The sequence below is a fragment of the Chaetodon trifascialis genome, chromosome 17 (genome assembly GCF_039877785.1).
Source record: "Chaetodon trifascialis isolate fChaTrf1 chromosome 17, fChaTrf1.hap1, whole genome shotgun sequence".
NCBI lineage: Eukaryota > Metazoa > Chordata > Actinopteri > Chaetodontiformes > Chaetodontidae > Chaetodon > Chaetodon trifascialis.
In genome coordinates, this window is record NC_092072.1 from 19,359,423 (window position 1) to 19,382,172 (window position 22,750).

Genomic DNA, 22,750 nt, shown 5'->3' on the forward strand with positions numbered 1-22,750 from the left:
CTAAAAACCAAAATGGCCTTAAGTCACATGGTGCAAGGTGGCTGGCAACTGCCCCTGTGCTCCAGAACTCCAGGCGCCCCAGAAGCTCCCAACTGATGTGTGTCAAGTAACATGTGCAAATTAAAAAAAAAAAAAGAAGAAAAAGATCATGAATATGCACCACCCCAAGACAATATCTACTGACATGATGAGAACCTTAAACCTGCATTAATCATATTTTTGACCACTCGGGGCATATGTGGGCACAATAGACACATCAACACCTTCTAACATTTATGTTGACAAAGCTGTTAGCAAATCTTTTGTATTCAGACATCCAGCAGACACAGAGCAACTCAAATGAGCATTTGTTTAGTCACCTGTCTAATGCTCTCTCCATTTAACTCTGGTCTCCGGGAAGTCATGAGGGAAATCTTTGGCTGTTTGGCACCTGAAGAGTTATCCATATTCACCAGTTAGTTGCTAAGTTTGTCTTTTAGAGCTGGGCAGGTTGTGTCCAGTGGATTTATCCAAGCTTTTCCACTGAAACACCTACTGCTAGAAACAAGGTCCATGAGAGCAGTGAGACCGAACCAAAACAGTAAAGCTGTGGGCCATAAAATCAAAACAATGAGTTGAAAGACACTAAAACTCTCTGCAAAGCTGCAGGGAACTGTGGAGTCAGGTGATGATTCCCTGTGGGTCTGACACAAGTTTCACACTCCACATTTCTCTATTATTAATCCAAAAATATGAGTGTAGCTGTAATTTGGATCCTGCTTTATTTAATCCCTCATCTTGAAAAGAGTCTTCGTCTCAAACCTATCTGGAAGCATTTCATAATCTCAGTTTTGTGTTTAAGATAAAAACACAGTGGGAGGAACGAGGAGTTAATCATGACTAACCGCTCTTTTTTGTCCAACGGCCCTCCGGTGGGTTAATCTGGCCATTGTGGCCCATTGCACCAGCTATATCTAAGTTAATGTGCTTAAGTGAGGGTGCAAATAGTTAGTTTGGTACTAAAGCTGTGTCGATGTTCAGTTCAACCACAGAGACATAAGGTTCATCTTAACTACGCTGGTGTAAAATCCAAAGTAACCAAAATTTTGTTGCAGACAAAAAAATGGTTTCACTTCTTGTGGCGAGTCAGTCAAAAGCTGTATTCATAATGCTCAGTCGTGGACACCTTGCTACACAAAAATGAAGAGGCGAATGGCTAAAAATAGCTAATGTTACTCACCAAATAACAGCAAAGAGGGACAAGGACAAAGCACGATGATCAAGTGACAGATACAACCTTTATCTAGTTAGTGTAAAATAACAACAGTGACAGCGCTGCTTGAAGTTAACTGTCAACTACAGCACAGGTTCATTTAACGCTATCCTCGTTTTAGGCAGAAGAAATTGTAATTATAAACATGTAAGGATAGCCTTCACTGGGAAACTGTTATCAGTTAGTGGATGATAATTAGAGAGTTGTAAACATTATATTCGCCTGTCGACACAATAACATTAGTATGTAATATCAGCCTTAGGCTACATTTAAAATTACGCATAGCTGGTGCAGCACAGTGCGGGTGTTATGTTGCCTTCTTTTCAGTCAGCGAGGATGAGGTCAAAAATTGATTTTCCCACAGACTTTTGAAGGTGAATATGCATGAAAGAGCTGTAGAATAAGTGAATTAAAAGCAAGAAGATGACAGAGAGCGTTAAACACACTGATACACATACAGTGTGTAAGCCAGGAGCTCAATGGAAACAGTGTATGATAAAAGAAAGCTCAAACCTGAAGAATAAACATGGTATTTTTGTTTGACCGTAAGGATTTAAGGAGTAAAACAGAACAGATATCTAATGTAGATTTTGTTCTTTAAGAAGCTGCATATCAGCAAAGTAACAATGGATAGCAAGCACTAACCAGCACTGTCTCATTTGTTCCTGGCAGTCAGGTACTGCAATTAAAATGCCATCTGTCCTGGTTAAACAACTCCTCACAGACTAATCACTTTTCAGATAAGGGGGAGCGTAGGATTATGTAACTACAAATGAATAAAAATGTCCATGACCCATAAGCTGGTGGAGTTAGTAACTGTGTGTTTAACAGTTGTCAACAATAGGAAATGATTTCTCTCTCTCTGGGTGTTTCTCTGCTGCACCAAGTGAGCGATGCAGGATGACTGTGTTCCCAGCTTCACCTTCCCCTTCAGAAAGCCAAAGTCAATTGCTGCTTTTCTCTCATGGCGTTCTGCCATAAGCTCCGAGCACCCTTGATTAAGAGAGAAGCACTATTGATTTTTTTTTTTTTTTTCTTTTTCAGATTTTTGCCAGAGCCCAGATGACCATATAGTCTGGGAGAAAAAAAAAGGAAAAGACAAAAAAAATTAAGAGAGGTTACACCGCAAGGACACCAATTTTCACACAGGTCCAGATTTGGATGATTATTTCTGGTCTATGAAAGTATAACTACAGGGGATAGCAATGGTTATATCCTATTAACTGCATTTTGCTTTTCACTTGATTTGGCAGAAAAGCGCTCTCTGGTGATGTAATCTAAAGGCGGGGTGATCACACACACCCACCTCATCCTCAACTCAGTGCATATTGTCAGTGAGAACTATGACAAACTGATGTAGTATACAGACGTGTGACATACAGAAAAAAATAATGCAGACACGCAGGACACAAAGGCTCACTGGATGGTTTGATGAGTATGACAGCGATGTGAATCTTACTATAGTCTTCACAGTCACCTGGTGTCAGCCCAGTTTAACACCTATGGGAGATTCTGAAGTGACATGTTAGACAGCGCTGTCCACCGCCATCACCAAAACATCAAATGAGGGAATATCCTTTGTCAAGTCAAGATTCTCCGAGCATGAGGAACTCTTCTGGAGAGATGAACAGCATCATGCCTCACGAAGAGTCCCACACACTCGGAGAATCGATAAGAGCGTTTCCATCCATGTTTTTTTTTTGTGCATGTTGAATTTGCACAGGCTTAGCGGATACATTATGATATCCATGAGGCATGTGACTTAAACATCCACCGAAGCTTCTGCTCTACTGAAGGGAAGGAAATCCGCATCAGGACAGTGATATATGAGACAAGTATAAATGACATCTTTCCATCAGGCTTAACCATTTTTCATTCATCTGAGGTCTGCCTTGTGTTCTTTCAATGATGTCAAATGGTTGCACCATCTTACTCTGCAATGCTTTACTGGCACATTAGACCAACCATTTGTCTTGATGAACTAACTCCTAACGTTTGCATCCACAGTTGTGAATTGAAACAGGCATTAATTTGCATTCTCTTTTATTGATTTTCTGGAAATTCATGTCTTGATATGTACTAAATTTAAAGCACCACATTACCAGAGAAACTTTATGTTGTTTTTTCCTTTAATTTGTCCCTTTTCTGCATCTATCTACTTTAATCTGTGCCAAAGAATGATTTAGCAGCAATATTGGAGCTCTCAAGCAACACTAATCTGATTAAATTTCTAAAGCAAAAGCTGAATCTAAATGAAAGTGCTTCATGAAAGTGAAGATAGTGTTATGGGGCGGCTGTGGCTCAGGAGGTAGAGTGGTCATCTACCAGTCAGGAGGTTGGTGGTTCGGTCCCTGGCCTCAGCAGTCCACATGCTGCAGTATCCTTGGGCAAGATACTGAACCCCAAAAACTGTCCCCAGTGCTGCTCCATCGGTGTGTGAATTCATATACACGTCACTTTGGATAAAAGCGTCTGCCAAATAACTAATTGTGTTGTATTATATCAGTTACCTTCAAACCAACCATTACTGTCTTGTTACATTACTGCATCCAAAACCTACCAGGGTGCAGAGGTGTCACTTCCACCAAGCCTAAATTTTGGGGGACCACAGCTTGTTTACTGTGGCTTTGTGACCACAACCTTCCTGTTTTTATAATTCCAATACACTACCAAGCTGTTCTCTGACTGGAGGGCCTTGGTGTATGTGACTCCTGGTCACAAGTCTACTAGTCATGGGGTCTGCCGCGTGGATGAATAATCACAAACTGTTTTCTCTTTTCCTCTGCCCGCACAGTCTGTCCCTGCTCCCTCATCGAGGGCATGAGCTCTCAATTATCCAGGCTGGACACATGATCTCTCCGCCAGATCTCTGAGGAGGGCTGGTCGCTCTATCTAATTTCCCTCTACAGACGTGCATCGTGGTGTAGGTACAAAAACAATCAATTCAAGCAATATGATACAGTAACAAATACTTTATTCTTTACCATAGTAAATTGCAGAGAATCCAATGACTGGGATGTAATTGATCCCAAATATCATAGAGGGATAGCAACTGCCAGGATCAATAAACCAATAAACCAACATAGACATGCAGGAAAACAGTTTTAGATTCAAAATACTGGAGAAATATTTATGTTTTACATGTGGAATGTACCCTCAATCAGAATATGTCCGAATCAGTGTAATCATCATGCTCCTGGACATCAGCTGTTATCACTTTTCACATCACACTTGCAATGAAGAATGTCACTGAGTACTTTCTGATGTGGGATAATGTGATATTCCTGCAAGGAACAGGCACATCGCAGCTCGTTTTAGGCCCTCAGATCTTCTGAAGTGCAACAAAAATCACAGATCAAACACCATAGAATCAATTACATAACATGCAGGATACATAAACAGCAAGTCTGCCTGAGGCCCTCCAGGTAATGACAAGGTTTCTTCACGTCAACACTGCAGGCTAACATGCCTTCTGCAGCTATGCTGATGAGTACACGTGATTATGAAATCCACATTTCATCACTCACTGGCTGCTTCTTCCCTATCCTGACGATAATTATCAAGAGAATTACATAGAGGCATACGTGTCATTAGGAGGCACTGCAAAGAAAAGAAGCAGAGCGGGGGGTTATACACAGAGGCCCATGGGCTTCTGCATCTTCTTAAGTGTTGGTAATAAAAAGTAGTAACCACCTCCTGAAGAACTGCCGGCCAATGGGAACCCATTGAGCAAACTTTTATGTGGCCTCAGAAAATGCTTGAGCATCCTCTGCGCTGTGTCTCTCAGTCAGTCCTCAACATGCGCAGGTAGGACTGACTTCAGGGGGAATTTCATGTCTGTGGATCCTTCTGCTCCTGCATCTCACCACTGTGTCTCATTGCTGAGCCTGTCTGTCTCTCGTCACGGAGGGGAGTGAAACATGGCCTTCCACAGCTCTGGTTTGACGAGGTAAAAATGTTTGATTTCATCAGCAACCTTTGTCTTTGAGCTTTTTGTGTCATTTCCATGATAACGAAGGCCCATTTCAGGCTGGGTGTTCACGAGTAATGTATTTCTAATCTTCATGTCGAACACGGGCACATTTACATTTTCCAGCATTCTGATAACTCAGTGACTTTATGGGTGCAAAAGATCTGTAGCTTATCATAGATTAACGAAGCTGGCCATTTGCCTTTTAATCTGGGCCACACACGCACACATGCAGCCTGTAAACCTCTACTGTGTGACATTTCAACAAAGTAAAAGGGGAAAAAGCTCTTAAGTGATAAACACCAAGCTTCCGGTCTTTAGCCTTTCGGTGTTTCCATTTAATTTGTTGGGACAAAGCCTGAATGACTGAATTAATATTTGATAAACGCCTACAGCATCGCCATCTGTTAAGACATTTTCACACATTTCTCACTCAGTGTCTTTGTACTTGCATTTTCTGTGACAATCAACTTTAACAAGAGTGTATCGGACAGCTGATTGCTTCATGCTCAGCAGCGATCCATTGGACTAATTAAGACAAATGAGAGAGCAGAAATCACGCCAGGTGTGTTGGCTCACTCTCAACTTTTTTGGAGCACCTATGGGACATCACAACATGGGTGGCAGCGAAGGGAAAGTCCCATCAAATGTTGATGAATGTCGGGAATTAAAGAAGATGACATGTCATTACCTAATTGACTTGACTGATTGCTTTCATGATGGGATATTTACTGGAATATATTTGGGGATTTTTTTGTGTGTGTTTTCGTCACATTTGAAGTGTGCCCACACTGTGTGTTTGTGTGTGAAACCGCATCTCTAAAATAGGACCTTTCATCTTGTAGGATGCACATTACACACATGTATACATCTATACTTTTATAAATGTGATGTGGGTGCTTGTTTGACAGCATTTCATGTTAGTGTGGTGGCACATAAGCCTCCGCGAAGACAGCTGACAATTCTCTAAATCCACCTAATCTTGGCTTTGATGTCATTACTTACAGTGAAAACGTACCCCTGACAATTTCTTTGCCTGCTATGCAAACCATCAAGCAGCGATTGTTTTTGAACAGTCGTCATATTAGCCTAAGAGTGAGTGTACATATTGCCTGAAAAGAACTATATTAATTTTATACCAAAGAAAAAAGCAAGGCATATGCTTTTCAAAACTTTCCTTTTCATTTGTAAAACACTGAGCTACAAGTGTGACTTAATATAGTGAGATAAGCGCATAGTACAATTATGAGATTATTTAAGGACAACAAAATACAAAATACAAATCACAATTTGCAGAAAATAGTTTTGATTTGGTCCATATTGGTGTTCATTTGCTTCATGCTCATGGTTACCTCTCTTAAAGTAAAGAGTCTGACATGCTGTGTCAAGAATTAGATGAGAGGATTGATACCACTTTTATATCTGTCCATTGAATATATGGTTTCACAAAGATAGGCTTTGACTATGGCTTAAAGTAAATTAATAGTCAGCTTCAGATTTCTATATTCATCTGTTGCTGAAAGCAGTCTATCTCTTGTCATTATCTTATGTTGGACTTGTTTGCCATAAATCTGGAGTCAGTGAAGACTTTTTTCAAATTAAAATATGGCTGACCAAGAAACCGTGTCAAACCACTTAGCCCCATTCATTCTGTCCTGTTGGCCTTCTTGACTAATTCAACAGCCACAAGGACATTTCAATTCAAAGAAGAGTGCAACCATATAAAAGCCTCAAGCCAGCAGAGCTAAGAGTCTGAGTTCTCAATGTGCCAAAGCTCAGAGCTGACTCGTCAGTCAGGCTCAGGATAGTTTAGTAGTATTGCATTCTCTAAAAACTACTTTCTTTCTCGTTGCTTGTTTTATTATTGTTAGCAATCACAAGTTATGAGCCACGTTTTCCTCTTTGTGTCACTTTCTGCCACTGGTCAACAGGTGTCACTGTTTGTTACTGTGTTCACAGTTAGCCTGGGGGTAGGGTGGCTAACTTTTATCACCTAAAATAAGTCTTGTTGTTGTTGTTGTTGTTGTTGTTATGAAACTGTTCAACTTTCTTTATTGTTTTTCAGAAATGTGTGAAACACTGCTGGCCTAACACTACTGACCAGTCTTAAATTTCTGAAAATGTCCCCATTAGCTTAGCCTAATAGTCTATGAGGAAGCGGGAGCAAAAAAAATTCTGTCCACCCAAACTCACTAATTAACATCTCTAATCTGTACAAAAGCTTAATCAAAAAATAGACAACTGGTGGTATATATCGTGGATATTTTTACCTCTGCTAAGTTATGATAACTATATCCTTCATACAGTATTCAACAGAAAATACAAGTGTTATTGATCTTCTCGCTTGACTCTCAGCAAGAAAGCCGATTAGCTTATTTCCCAAAATATTAACTTATTCCCAAATAACTATGGGTTTGTAAATATGAAGGCTGTACCTGCAAAAGTTTCCCTTTATTACATTTCATCAGTGACGTGTCGTTGCGCCAAGCTAGACTGTAGATGGATTGGCGTGGAGGGCAGACAGCCAGTTCCACTGGGGCTCTGAAGATGCTCCTTTAACATGAAGGGCATAATGTTAGAGCCCAGTGCCTCCTCTGAAGGCAAACCTTGCTGACTTAGCCATTAGTCATTTCTATGACAGTGAACTCACACACACACACACACACACACACACACACACACACACACACACACACACACACACACACACACACACACACACACACACACACGCGCGCTCCTCAAGCAAGCACGCACATTTGCAAGTGATCTGACACAGTGAAGATGGGTTACGCCCTCAGTCACACCACTCCTACCTCATTCATTTCTCAGATTGATGAGGAACAACCTTTGCCTTTCGAAAAGAGTCCTCACTATCACTATCAGTCATGTTCATGATGGATTTGGGATTTCCACGGCTACCTGTCACATCTCAGGGCACACATAAAAGGAGGAGAGTGTGCTAATGCTGGTGAAAGTGTGGACAAAATGTACCACTGCTTTGCACTGCTGTGTAAGATCACCTTGGAAAAGCTGCAGGGCCATTGCTGTCATTTATCATCCACCTTCTCCACTACATAAAAGTGCGTATACAGATATAAGCCTACTTGAGTGGAGCAGAAATCCACACCTCCACTTAATCTTTCCACTTAATAATGAAGTAATAATAGCCATGTTCATTGATAGATTCAGTAAATGTATTTCATTTGGAAGGCTTGTAGTGATTAATGTCATCAGCAAGAAAGCTGTGCTGATGACAGATCAGAGTTTTGCTGAAAACCCCAGTCTGTCTCTTACCTGAGTGCTCGGAGGGCAGAAATGATCTGACTGGTTTAGACCTGAATGGGTGGAGCCAAGGTGCAACAGTCTGTCTTGCTAAGTAACATTAGATGGTGCCCAGTTAAAGGCAAGCGGTCAAGAGGTTGACAAGTCTGTATGACCTGAATGATGATCTGGTCTCAAACCAGTCAAACTAGGCATGAGCTAGCCTGCTTTATAATGAGCACTATAAGATGTAAAAATGAAAAATTAATTAAGGCTTAGCAACTTTTTGAAAAATTAATCTTAACTCAAGGTCCACTTACTAGATTTCTCCAGGGCTCAGTTGCTGTGCATATATATGGTTACAAACATATTGCTGCTGAGAAGCTTGAAAGAACTGGAAATAAAAGCTCAGTGGACCTTGAGTTGGGACTGTTTTTTCAAAATTCTGTTTTTAAAGTAAAGAATAAACTTCCATGTTTAACTTAAAGTTTTGTTAAAAATGCATTAACTGATTTTTAACTACATGGGTGCAGCAGAAACAAGCTGTGAACACAACATTGATATATGTCCTTTTATATTAACATAGCAAATACTAGTAAATATCTGCTTATTTACATATCCAGCAGACACAGAGCTTTCTTGATGAAAGCAAGTCTTTAGTCCTTATAGTTTAGTTTTTGGTCTCCACCAACTCCTGAGCAAAATATCAAGCTCATTAGCTTCTAAATACTCTACTATGCTCTCCAACTGTGTCTGTCTGCTGTCTGGTGTTCTGCAAGCTGGTGAGAGTGAACCAAAACAGTGAAGTTGCAGGCCATAAAACCAAAAAATGTCCTAACACAGGTTAGCCCATTTGAAAATTATTACAGCAACTGTGATATTTTGACCACAGATAATTGAAATATTTGAAATGACCAGTTTAGCAAAGTAATGGTAGAATGCCATTTAACAGTAGTTCTATGGCTACATTTCATCAAATATAAAATGAAGTTTAGCTTAAATGAGGATAGACCATGTGGGATCTGTATCAGAAACATGTAGAAATGGAGTAATAATCCATATTATTAATTTCAAAAATGTATTTTTCAAACAACTATTCCACCTCTATGTGATGTTGTGACATTCTCACTTGACTGCATTGATTGTCATATTCCACTTAGGGTAATCTTTTATTTTCACTGGATGAGTTTGAAGGAACGCTGTAAACTTTTCCTTTCTGTTTCCGTGCTCAGGATGGGCATGGAGGACACAGCAAAGTGCTTCATGTCATCCCTGTGGTGTTTCATTGATTCAGACTCAAAGAAACTGTCAAAGAGAATTAGATGCATGACTGAATGCTGATTTTCTCCATCATTCCTGAACAGAAAGCGAGCATGGCATCTATCAATGTCGCCATGCTCCCCTGTCTTGATGGCTCTGCTTTCCCTCCTCCTTGCTCCAGCACTAGGACGTAAGTCACACACTGTGCAACGCACAATCACTGACACATCACAACATCAGTGTATTTTGCATGAATGCCACCATGACTGTGAAACTGTTTGTCTGGTAAACACAGACAAAGAAGACTCAGGTTAATGTTACCGTCCGCATGTTGACTGTTGCTAGGTCATTCTCTTTATCACAACTCACAAAGCAAAGGCCAGAAACAGCAGACACACCGTGCTGGTCTGTGTTGTAGGATTAAATCAGATTAAATGTCCCCCTCTGATAATCACAACGAGTCCATTCTGTGTTGTTTGGGGACACAATAAAGCTAACCTTGACGCGCAGTCAGTGCTGGATACAGTAGCTGTGCTGCTTTTTGAAATTTTACCTCGCTGTCCTGGCGCACACATGCAACTGCATGTGACACCTTAATTGTGGTTCATCTCCCGCTCATTGCACTAATGACAGGCTTTCTGGGTGTAATGCTGCGGCAGGCAGTAACTTTAACAACTTGAGGCCGACACGCACAGTCAGATAAGTGTTTAGTGGTAGTAAATACGGGATTATAAATACCGTCTCACCACTTTATCTCATTTCTCAGCAGTTATGTGCGATCTGGGAACGGCTTCCAGATGTGCTGTGTTCATGCCATTCACCGTAAACGAGCTGACTCAGGTTATTGACTGGGGAGGCCCTCTGGCTGTCACCAGCCTTGTTCCATGGAGTTTTTTCAGAGGCTTTTCCCCTTCATAACAGCAGTGCAGCGACTCAGGAATAGTGCCCTCTTCTGACACATCTCAGGAATTGATTTTCCACTGTACGAAATACCCCAGTGAGGGTGAAGTCTTTGAGGGCTGTTTTAAACACATCTTGGGACCTGCAAAATGTGAACCAAGTACTAAACAGTCGAGTGTTACAGCTGACCAACAGAACGTTGTTTTCTGAATTGACACATGATTTGTATTATCGTCATTTTATTGGCAATCAAAAAGTAGGCCACTAAGCTACGCTTTTATTTTGTAGATTAATAAAACAAAATCTCTGCTGACATTAAAGTAAAGATTAAAAAAAAAAAAATCTCAGACACAGTAATGATGAGAGCTGAAATCAAATGGCAGTGTGATGTATTGCAGGTTGCAGTTTGCACCAAAGGAGCGGTCCATCTTAATAAATCATACACATAAATAAAAGGAAAGTGGCTCACCTGCCATATTGACCTTCTGCAGTAAAATGTTTCTGATGACAAATGGCTTTGGACACAGTCATGCAACAGTAACTGCGATGTTCATCATTATTATGTTTCTGTCTCTGATGTCGTATTTAGACCGCAAGAGGTGTCTAAACAGTCTGCATCATAAATCTCAAAGACTGTGTTAATTAGTCTGCGTTTGTGCTTTGGAACATGTGAAACACTGTAAGTGTAGTTGTAAGAGAAGCTCACATTAAAAATGCATGGCAGTGCATTGTGATGTTAATTCACTCTGACATTAAAGATCTTGCTGTTTCCTTGTATCTGTCTCCTGGAATACGCCAACTGAATTAAACTGAAAGGTAATATAGTGTTTTTGTCAAATTCAGCAAACAACAGGTCTAACAAGATTTTTTTCTCTCTCTCTCTTTCTTTCTTTTTTTTGTTTTTGTCCTGTCAGAACTGGATCTCAACCGATTGGATGGTGATACCGTCTGCCCACCAGTGAGGAGCGGACAAGATGACCTTCCAGGTAATGACGTGCAGTTGGGTTGTATTCAAACGAAAGTGAAGGCAGCAGTGTCATAAAATCACAAGCTTAAGCCTGTAGAATCCCTAGAAGAGAAAATGGACTATACAAAGGAAGGTGGTAAGTTTAATTAGTTGAAAAGGGTGGGCTGCCTAACGCCTCAAGACACCTTTAGATTTCAAATGAGGCAAATAAAATGTTCCACTTGGGCTTTACAGATTTTTAGTTGGAACAATTCGAACTCAGCAAGATTGTAATTGCTCACCACTGCTCTGTTTCAAACAGTGCACCTCAGTAACACATCTGCACACGTTCTGCTCTGAACCCTTTGAAAAAGTAATGCATTGTTAAACTGAAAGGTTGTTTATTTGCCATTGGATTCACTTTTGTTTCCTCACCTCATCATAAGCTTTATCATACATTTCCTATAACTGTGAAATAATGATATCATTATGATAATAAAATGCCTTAATGCTATGCTGGTTGGTCCACCCCTTTGATCCAGACTGAAATCATCAACTAATAGATGGATTACCATGAAATTTTCATGGTATCCCGAGGATGAATTCTAATGACTTTGGTGATCTTCTCACTTTTCCTCTAGCACCAACATTATGTTGAGATTTTTGGTTCAAAGTGAAATGTCTCAACAACTGTTGGGTGGATTGCCATGAAATGCACTACACACATATTCAAGTAGCCTCAGGATAAATTGTAATCATTTAGCCTCACTATGGGGTCAAAATTCTAATTTGTTCAGTGACTTGGTTAATGATTAATTTATGAGTAAATACCTGCAAACTGAATGACCTTCCCATCACCTTCACTTGTACTTTGTGTTTCTTGCTAATTTGCAAATGCTAAACCAAGATGGTGAGCACAGCATACGCCTGTTTAACATCATGTATGTTAGCATTGTGTTTGTGAGCATGTTAGCATGGTAACCAATGTTGCCATTTAACTCAAAGCAACCTCACACTAGCATGGCTGCAGACTTTTACTCTTGCTCCAAAAAAAAATAAATTGTCTGCTTTGTCAAGATAATTTCTTTTATCAAGGTCATGTAATTAAATGATCTCAATGCAGCAAGGTCCTTGTTGTATACTATGATTCCAATAGCTTAAAAATGAATTATTCTTAAAGATAGAAGCATTTAACTTCCTGTGATGTTTGTTCCTATACATGTAGTAGCCCTTTGTTATTGAATCACAACACTATCACTGCACAATACACAGTAGATGATAATGATCATTATTAAATGCATCACATATTATCCTTCATAGGTTTTGATCTGATCACCCAGTTCCAGCTGGATGTGATCCCTCTGAAAGGTGTTAGGAAGGTGGACGGCTCCACTCCCCTCCAGGTGGCCTACCGCCTCGACAGGGAGGCCAACTTCCAAATTCCAACCATGTAAGTACAGTAAAGAGGGTTTAAAAGAAAACATAAAAACACACACATGTGGAGAGCTAGCAGTGGTCTCCTGATGCAGGTGTTGCATTATTACAGGTCCAGCACAGATGTTACTGCATGGCGAGCAGCATATAATTGGTAAAGAAAAACATGTCTGAACATATTGGGCAGAAAGGCAGAGCAGAGGCATTTTGTGTATGTGTGTGAGTAGTGTGGGATCGTAAAAGTAGCATTTGGACCTTGCTTGAAGGAAATGTATAGTGAAGGCACATCCATGCCTTTTTAGTAATGATTTATTGTCTGTTGTACAAGCTGCTTTAAAGGTTTAGACTGAAAAAAGACAGCCCTGGCTTCCTGTTCAGATCTTCTTTAGTTTGTAATTAAAGGTTAGTTGTTGCAACGTGGCTGGGGTGAAAATAAGCTGTGAGCCCCACTGAGACACCCCACACCCTTGAAAAAAGTCATGGTTTTTGAGACAGTAAATAAATTAATCAAATAATCCTGAAAATTGATAGCCATTTTAATAACCATTAACTGATCTTATAAAGGGTTAATCAATTTAAAAGGGAAGTCGAGAACTCATTTAATATTTCACTTAAAGTCAGGTGACTTCCAAGAATCAGATTCTTAAAAGGAGGCCAATTAAAAATTACTATTATTAAAGTTATTAAAATTATAAATTTCTAATTTCAAATCCAAGCTGAGATTGACCTGGTGACATCACAGTGACATCAACAGGAGGGCCACAGGAGTAATCATACCACTCTTTACAGGCTGAGTAGTACTCCTCATGGCAAGTTAAATGAGCATCATCATCATGACATTTTGTAATCGAAATAAATCATTTAATGTACACGCTAAAAGGTCCTTCTGATTTGTTGATATTATTATCAAAGATGTACTGCAGCTATTTTTTTGACAAAAGAATAGTCAATGTTGAAGTAGCAGAGGCTGAGCTATCCTTACTTTAGTCATTAAGATGAGTCAAGTTCTTAAAATGCCTGATCCTGCATTTCCCATAATGCATCTCAGTAGTATCTTTCATTTGACCCTCAGCGCCTGGTAAACGTCCAGTCTGACAGACTGAGTAGATGAGTGAAATGAACCTCATGTGTACGATTGGTGGAGTGGCCCTACTGTATGGTTTCAGTTAATCAAACTGCCGCATAACAAATGACACACAGTGAACCTGCGGGGCCCTTTAAGGTCTGTGGTCCTGGGGTGGCTTCACACTTTGCCCAGTCTCAAAATAGTATCAAATAGAGCCATTTTGCATTTTATTTAACACACAAGAAAGACATGCTACCCAAGACATAATGTCAAAAAGCTTGAGTACAGAGAGTGCAGGTTAATGGCTTTACATAACCAAATATGTCTCCCAGTGTTTCCCAGTGTGCCTGCTCCAGTCTGTTTTTGCTAATCTGTTCCTGCAGACCAGCTTTCCTTAGAAGCTGTTATGTAACTCGCTGGCACCCTGCATCTACACCACTCAGGCCTGTCACTGAATGTAAATACATGTTTATTTCCTCAGCAGGACCAGTGGCACAGACTGTGCTTTGAAGTCGGTCCCTACCAGCAAGCTTTAGGCCACACTCCCTCCCTTTTCGCTGCAGGCCAAAAGCAGCACATACTTGAGACTTTTTCACCTCAGGCAAAGCAAGAGCATGGTCTTCGTTTGTTTTACTGGCTTACAGGAAACACTTTTTTTATTGCCTCACCTTGATCGTTTACAAGACGGTAAAAGTTTGGTCGCAGCGCCCATCTATTAATGCACCACCTACTGAGAATCTGGCTTGTTAAAAACACAGAAAGCACCAGACTGTGGACGCTAACCAGGACTGCATGTTGTAACTGAAGCAGTGATTTATATGCAGAGGCAGCCTCTTTCATAGTATCTCATTTGTGATATAATAGCATGCTTTAAAACCTTTCTTTGAAGGATGTAGCTTAAATTTATTTGTATTTGACCTTCAAAGACAGCGATGGCTAGCTTTTAAGTTATTTTAATCCACGTCTTGTTCTTGATTTGCTGATTGCTCAGTGGTGGGTTTTTTTTTTTTTTTTTTTGTTCTCATTTTTTGCTTAACCTTGACATAAAAGATATTTTGAGAATATAACCTGGCTGGTTGAGAGCTGTCTTTGAGCTTTTCCTTTGAACGTTATTCAGTAAAAGCATATAAAAAGCAAAGAGTTTGACGAACTGGAACATTCTACCCAGACACCCTGTATCTGCTGAGACGACTCTTGTGGAGTGCAGGGGGCTCCACCTTTTTGACTCTGTGATGGCACCAGCCATCTTCTATGGAGTGGTCTGCTGGGACAGCAGCATTTCAACTGCTGACAAGAAGAGACTTAACGGACTGGTTAAGAAGACCAGCTCTGTCCTGGGATGACCCCTCAGCCTGATGGAGGTGGTGGGAAAAGGGGGATGTGACTAAGCCATCATCTCTGATGGAGAACATGTCCTCATGCAGGACTCTCTAACAGCAGTTTTACTTTTTTACCTATTTATCATATCTTCCTGTTTTTACTGGTGCTTTTGCTATTACACTACACTTATTGCTATAACACTGCAGTTTTCCTGCTGTGGGATTAATAAAGGATTTTATTTTATCTTATCCCTGACCTGATTGGAACCTCTGTGCTTAATATCCCCCTCAGGCTGAACTTTCCTCGTGGCTTCCCTGACGAGTACTCCTTCATGGCGACTTTCCGCATGATCAAGAACACAGTGAACAAGGTATGGAATGTCTGGCAAATAATGGACGAAGACGGCAACAAGCAAGCCGGACTGAGGCTGAACGGCGACCAGCAGGCTCTGGAGTACTTCCTGATGGGCGCCGATGGCAACCTGCAGACCGTCACCTTCCCCGGCCTTTCTGTGCTCTTCAACACCAAGTGGCACAAAGTGATGATTGGCGTGGAGCGCGACCAGGTCACTCTGTATGTGGACTGCCAGCCTGTGGATCAGAAACCCATCAAGGGCAAAGGCCCAATCAACACAGAGGGAGACACTCTTATTGGCAGGCTGGATGCTGATCCCGACGCCTCCGTGGTGGTAAGCAAGGATGGAGTATTGCCTGCTGTATTTAATCATGTTCACAGACTCTCCTTACAAGCTCTATCATCAAATAGTGCTTTCTGCGAACAAACACTCTAGTTTATATGTGTGCTGAGCTCGGCTATAATTCTCAAGTGCTGCTGTCACAGCAAAGCTGCTCAGCTGGGTTCCAGTGGGGGAAAAAAAGCAAAACTTAATCCCTGCAGAAAATAGCATTGGTGTAAACTCACCCACAGAGGATTGCTTTATTCAAAACTACAAAGAAATAACTGTTGCATGACAAGGTGTCTCAAGATTATTTGTCAGTGTCACTTCTGAAAATTAATGCATAGTAGTCTATTTGCTGTAACTTTAGCGTGTCCTTTCAGTTTGAACTCCAGTGGATGTTGATTCACTGTGACCCAAAGAGAGCCCAGAGAGAGAGCTGCAATGAGCTGCCTGCCACCGAGGTACAGTAACAAGGACTGGGATCTGCTCAGCATCTGCTGTGGTTTGTGGTTTTCTTCAGGTTGATGGGCTTCCAACATGCTGGAAGAAAACAGGGCAGAACTGCTGAAATAGAGTTGCAGAACTGTAACAAACACTTGCCAAGCAGTTTCCTTTAGTACATCCAGAGGTTGCAGTTCATCCAGAACAATTTGCAAGTTGGACAATTTAGAATTGTTTTGTCTCTCTCTCGCTCTTTTAATCAAACAGCAGGTTGGAGTTGTAGTTCTACAAACATTTCTTGGAGGCAGAGCTGTTAAGGACCAGGCAGACATGATCTCATTGACTGTGTTAAACCTCAGTGCATGGAGCCAAAACACAAACGCTTGTTAGCAAACTGACAAACTTAAATAACAAAGTGGAAGTTTAATCTAATGAAAAGTGTGAGATCAGAAACCCAACCTGCACAGTGCGCACACAGCCAGATTTTTGAGGTCACTGTTTCATTTCAGTTCAGCACAGAATACAGCATGAGCAGGCCCACCACATGTGGCCCACAAACAGCCAGCAACATGGTTTTGCATGATTACATCTAAGCTGCAAAGTTTTTGCTCACACTAGATGTGGATAAGTTTTTTTTTGTTTTTTTTTTCCAGACTTCTTGATTGAACAGTATGTTGCCCTGCCTAAAGTCACTTTCTTAGTCTAGGCACACATGTGCTGCTTCTTGATTATCAGTTTAGCATTCATTTTTTTTTTTAGCTAGTAATGAGCAATAAGCCTCAGAAGTTTGTTTCATCTTTTCTTACCTTTTGCATTTTTCACAGGGTTTCTGTTCTTTAGCCAGAAACAAGTGTGACTCTTTAGCTTCAACATTAAAGTTAAAAGTCAGACATGGAATTCTTAAGATGTATTCAAACACCAAGCGATGCAAATGTTCGCCATGGCACATTTGCCTGAATTTGACCGCTGGATCATTAATGCAGTCCAAACAGTAGACCACCAATAACCACAATACACCACCTGCACAGATATGTGCTGTAATCTAGCTACAGGAAATGGATGCACCAACCGTATGTGTGGGAGACTGCTTGTGTGTTTGTGTTCAGCTCAGAACCCACCAGGATCTCCACTTCTATCCTTTTTCCTCTCGTTTCTATACTGTATGAAGTAGGATCCTGAATTGATACACAAATTTGCACTACAATGGGCAAATTTGTGTCTTGTATAACATTGCATTTGTGTAATGTCCCTCACTCAAAGATATAACACCCAAATTTACTTGATATAGAGCATTATTCCCGTCACACAGCATCAACCATCTTGTCCGTAGATGATTGCTCACAAGTAATAAACACAGGAATTGTTTGGCATGGGTGTGGTTAGAAGTCATTCAACAGTAAAAACTAATTGGAAATCAGTGAGAAAGCCTTTGACTGCTGGTTAGATTGATTTACAAGAGAGCTGGGACAATGTTATATTGAAATGAAAACACACACACATTGTGCAAGGGCTGTGCAAGGTTTATGACACTCATGACTAAATATGATCTTTAATTTCAGCGTGGCTTTAACTCAATTAATGAGATTTCTGCCTGAAAGAATTACTGGTAGCCTAGGATGAAAATTCTGCTCTGCTGTCTCATATCTCATTCTGTAGAAAGTCTGCAGTGTGATTGCTTTTATTCAGTTTCTTGTATCAAGATGCAAATATTCCTACCCGCTATAGACAGAACTATTTCCTGGCCTGGTGCTCTCTATTAGATTTCAGGCTAACATTCCTGCATCCAGCTGTGAGATGGTTCTGTACATGGGGAGTGTTGGTTCTGTGGGCTGTATAAATGACAGCATGATATACTCACTACTATGATAATGAACAGGTGCGCTTCTGCTGACACTTTTGGTGAGGGTGGTGTGACTACTTTCACTAACTCTCCCTTTATCTGATTTCTCTTGCTTCTTCAGATGTATGCCAATGCTGAGGTATTTATTTATCTACTCTACTTCCTTTTTGCTTTTTGATATTAAGCTATAATCTGTTTCAGTGCTTTGGTTGCCTAATTACCTCATTGCTTTGTTCTAAATCTAATTCATGGTGGTGGTTTTATTTGTTTTGGTTTTTCAGGGTTGTGTAGGTCAGCCATTCATACATTTCTACACCAGTTCACATGTGAAAGACTTTTCATCAACTTCGTTAAGACTAGATAGAGAAAATTATATCTGAAATGTCCCAAATTAGAACCATGTCTGCAAACTATCAAAAGACACATGTACCTAAAGAATGAATTCCACCATTTTGGGTAAATCATGAGTCTCTTTTTCATTAAAAACTATATTCATAGTTTTTACTGTCATTTGCTGACTGGTTGTCTCCACTCTCAGCCTGACAGATCAGTCCAAGGCCCTCCAGGAGCCCCTGGCCCAGAGGGCCCCAGAGGGCCCGCAGGAGAAAATGGCAGAGATGGAAGAGATGTAAGTATTTGCTCCTCAATAAAGCCATTCATTCTACAAACATTCTTCAACATTCAGTCATTTCTATCAACACATGGCAAGCATTTCTCTCTGTATGTCTTTATGAGTTCTTTAACTATGCCGTTTTATTCATCTCTGCAGGGTCTTCCTGGTTCTCCTGGCAGTCCAGGTGTTCCTGTAAGTATGAAACGCTAAATGATGTTCTGACAAAACACTGTGCAGGCTTCTGATCCATTCTATGTGCATTTGTTTGTTTGCCATGTCATGCCTCAGTGAAATCATTCACTTTACCTTTTCAAGCATCCACAGGATTTCTAAACAGATTAACCAAGACACTATGATTGGTCATTATTTATTATTTATTCGTTCTAGAGATGACACTGATTTATAGGCCAACCCAGAAATATTTACTCTGGAATTCAGTCTTGAATTCAGACAGTTGGTAACCGAGATATTTTTAACACATCAATATACTTTTTACATATTTTTCAACAACAGTAGAAATCTGCAGGAGCCTATAACCCAAACATGATCCCACCCCATAACCAAAGCCATATTTATGTCATCCATCATTGAATGTTAGCTTGCCAGACCAATTCAACCCAGAGGTTAAAGTCTGCCTCTTCCCCACTGGACATGACACGTCTGTTGCCGTTGTTGGTACAATTGAAAATAAACATATCCAAACCCTACCTGCGCCCGAAACTTTGTGCAACGACAGGTGTCAAACCCAATCTGAACCTGGTGGGTCGTGAGTATCAAATTTTGGGTTGGGTTTGGCCTCTTTCAGGTAACAGAACTCTAAACCACATTACATTTAATACAAACAGTACTATGGAAAGCCAGCGTTACACAATTTCAGATTTCTACCTTAACATGCGAACAGTTTATGTCAGAGAGCAAAATGTGAGTCTGCTTTAGGCTTAACCACCTTTAATTTCTGCATACAAACTTAAAGCCATCCATTTATTTTCCTCTGCTCATCTGAGGCCAGGTCATAGTGATAGCTGGCCAAAATCAAAACCCACTGAACATGATGCAGAGTTTGCCCAATTTCATTTTGTGTAAGATGCAAATAAATTGCGTCTCAAATCATTGTGGGATCGCAGGGAACACCAGACTGACTGACTGACTGACTGACTGACTGACTATGAGGGGCTGACAAAGAAACACTGATGCAGTGTGGGCCACAAAGTGCAGTCCTTACTTCCTGTGGATACATGTGTATGGAGAAAAAGAACACTGTATTTTCCTCTTTCGTATATATCTGTCTTTCATTGTCTCTCAGGATTACAAAAAAGACACAAAGTCATGTAAATTGCCACACACTGCTGTTATTGACAATGTTTGCCAACAGGCAAGCTACAAGAGGTGGAGGTTTGAAGCCATTTGTTTGCTTCTGAACCACAGGTCTATTGTAACAACTGCCATCATGTACTATTTCAACTGAAAAGGCATTCAGTGTGTCTGATATCACATGCTAAAATACTGCCTACTACATACTCAGTCAGTGTGTTTACTGCATACTGCCTACTAAATGTATGATCAAGTATGCTATTACCAGCAGACTAGTTTTCTGTCTTCTCTGCATCACATGTAACAATGACAACATTACTAGTCTAAGCTATGAATGAAACTTTACTGTTTGTCAGACCACAAAAGAAACAAGAATTAGATTGGAAAAATGATAGACATCAGTGTTTTTTTGGCAGAACTGAACAAAAACACAATTTTATAACTTTAGCTCTGATTTTGGTGAAACTGGATGCTATTTTATGGAGAATATGTTTTCTGATATCTGTCTGATGTCCTCCAGCTGCTCTGTCTCACCTCCTGATGATTCACAGAGTTTCCTGATATGCAGATAACTTTACTTGTTGCTAATGTAACAACTAACTGCTGCTGTTAGCAAGTTAGCCAAATTAGCTGTCTAGTTAGCAGTGCTAGTAGCTGACTGTGTCTGGAATTGGAGCTCAGAGCACTGGGAGAGTGTTGCTGTTTACACATTTTGTCACACATTAACTCTAATAACACCACATGGTGTGCTTACACCGATGCAAAACACACCTGAAGCTTTTCAACCACTCTGACTGAGCCTGAGGGTTAACTGGAGGCAACATGTCTACCAGTGGCGCAGTCATTTATCGTTATTCTTTTCCCAGCCACCCCATTTGTTATCTGCTTAGCCTTACAGGAGCTTGGGTTGTCGTTCATCTAAGAAACAACAAGAGCGGCCCACCTTTCATTGATTAACTGTTGACTGTCACTGTGCCGTGTATCTTAGCAACAGAGCAGAGAGATGCAGGAAGAAGATAAAACTGTTTTATTCCTGTTGTGTCTGTTTCCTAGGGCAGCAAAGGGGAGCAGGGGGAGGTCGGCCTTCCTGGACAGAGAGGCCTGCCCGGTCTTCCAGGAGCTGCTGTATGAAACATCACTTCATCCACTGACACACTCTTTGTAATACCTGCCAGTACTGTCTGTGTGTGATTGTGTGTTATTATTGCCTGCAGGGTTCACCTGGCCCATTGGGTCCCAGAGGGCCAGTAGGGGAGAGAGTGAGTAACCATTCAGATCTCTTTGAAATCATTTTGTTATAAGAATTACGGCAGTGCCAATCATTTTTTCCCCCTTATGATTGCAGGGACTTCCTGGCTTTCCGGGACCTCCTGGTGCTCCTGTAAGTGGAAAAATCTTTCATCAAAGCAACATGCATGGAAATTACACTTTGTGTACCTATGAGGAAACGGCCAATACTTTCTGTTGATCTAAATCTGATGTGTCTTTCCTTTCACAGGGCCCAGCAAGTGAAGGACCCCCTGTATGTGTCTGCTACATCTTCTATTTTATTCTGGATCATGGTTTCCCAGTGAATGTGCTGCTGTGTTAACTGCTGTGTGTGTCTAACAGGGACCACCAGGAAAAGCAGGAATCCCAGGAGATGAAGGAAACATCGGGCCTGAGGTCAGACTTCAAATTAAGAAAAAAACAAGAGATTCATTTCATTTGACTATATGTTGATATATGAAAATAGTCAGTGGTGGAAAGTAGCCAAGTACATTTACTCAAGTACTGTACTCACAAGTGAAGTTCTTGTACTTGAGTATTTCTCGTTCATGCTACTCTATACTGCACTACAGATCGTAAATGTGGCACAACCCTAGTTAACTAAAACATGATATGAATATAAAATACAACACATTGTTGAAGATTAAACCTGTGGTTCCCAACATTTTTGCCTCATGATCTCTTAGAAAAAAAAAAAAAACTGTGTCTATTTTTGGATGCTTGTCATTAATCAGATGTCTGTTTGTTGATAGCAGTTCAGAGTGGTTTCTTATTCAGACTTATCACATGGTTTCATGTAAATAACAGCTTGAGTTCCACAGAAATCAAATTATTCAATGTCATAAAAAGCAAAGATTAGAGAAAAGTCCCCCCGTAAAAACTATACTGGTTTGTGTTACAGAACTTCCTCTGGATTGGGAATCACTTTACTAAACTGTATATAAAGTAGTTAAAGATAACATCACCTTGTTTGTATATAGCAGTAAAATTCTGCTCATACACTGATGTATCAGTAACAGTTAAGATGCATGCATCAACTTTTAGACAGTTCTTTCAAACATGATTTAAATGTGATTTTTACAGCTTTCTAAAACTGTTTGCTATTTTTAAGATTTTGTTCTTGGTTGGATATCAAAGGCTTGCTTTTATATGTTTGATATCAAGTGTTATGATAATATGTCCTTT

At 40.4% G+C, this 22,750-nt stretch overlaps 1 protein-coding gene across 1 annotated transcript in view; it reads left to right on the forward strand.

Annotated features, from left to right (window-relative positions):
- Window positions 1-4,400: 4,400 nt before the first annotated feature.
- The window catches only part of LOC139345858 (collagen alpha-1(IX) chain-like), a 29,308-nt gene continuing 10,958 nt past the window's right edge, over window positions 4,401-22,750 (forward strand). The window contains exons 1-14 of the mRNA XM_070984719.1: window positions 4,401-5,201; window positions 9,851-9,936; window positions 11,561-11,632; window positions 12,913-13,042; window positions 15,704-16,100; window positions 16,472-16,552; window positions 18,494-18,511; window positions 18,911-19,000; window positions 19,142-19,177; window positions 21,350-21,421; window positions 21,511-21,555; window positions 21,642-21,677; window positions 21,795-21,818; window positions 21,908-21,961. Of these exons, the coding sequence (XP_070840820.1) occupies window positions 5,173-5,201; window positions 9,851-9,936; window positions 11,561-11,632; window positions 12,913-13,042; window positions 15,704-16,100; window positions 16,472-16,552; window positions 18,494-18,511; window positions 18,911-19,000; window positions 19,142-19,177; window positions 21,350-21,421; window positions 21,511-21,555; window positions 21,642-21,677; window positions 21,795-21,818; window positions 21,908-21,961 (1,170 nt within the window). The 5' untranslated portion in view covers window positions 4,401-5,172. The remainder of the gene's footprint in view (window positions 5,202-9,850; window positions 9,937-11,560; window positions 11,633-12,912; window positions 13,043-15,703; window positions 16,101-16,471; window positions 16,553-18,493; window positions 18,512-18,910; window positions 19,001-19,141; window positions 19,178-21,349; window positions 21,422-21,510; window positions 21,556-21,641; window positions 21,678-21,794; window positions 21,819-21,907; window positions 21,962-22,750) is intronic.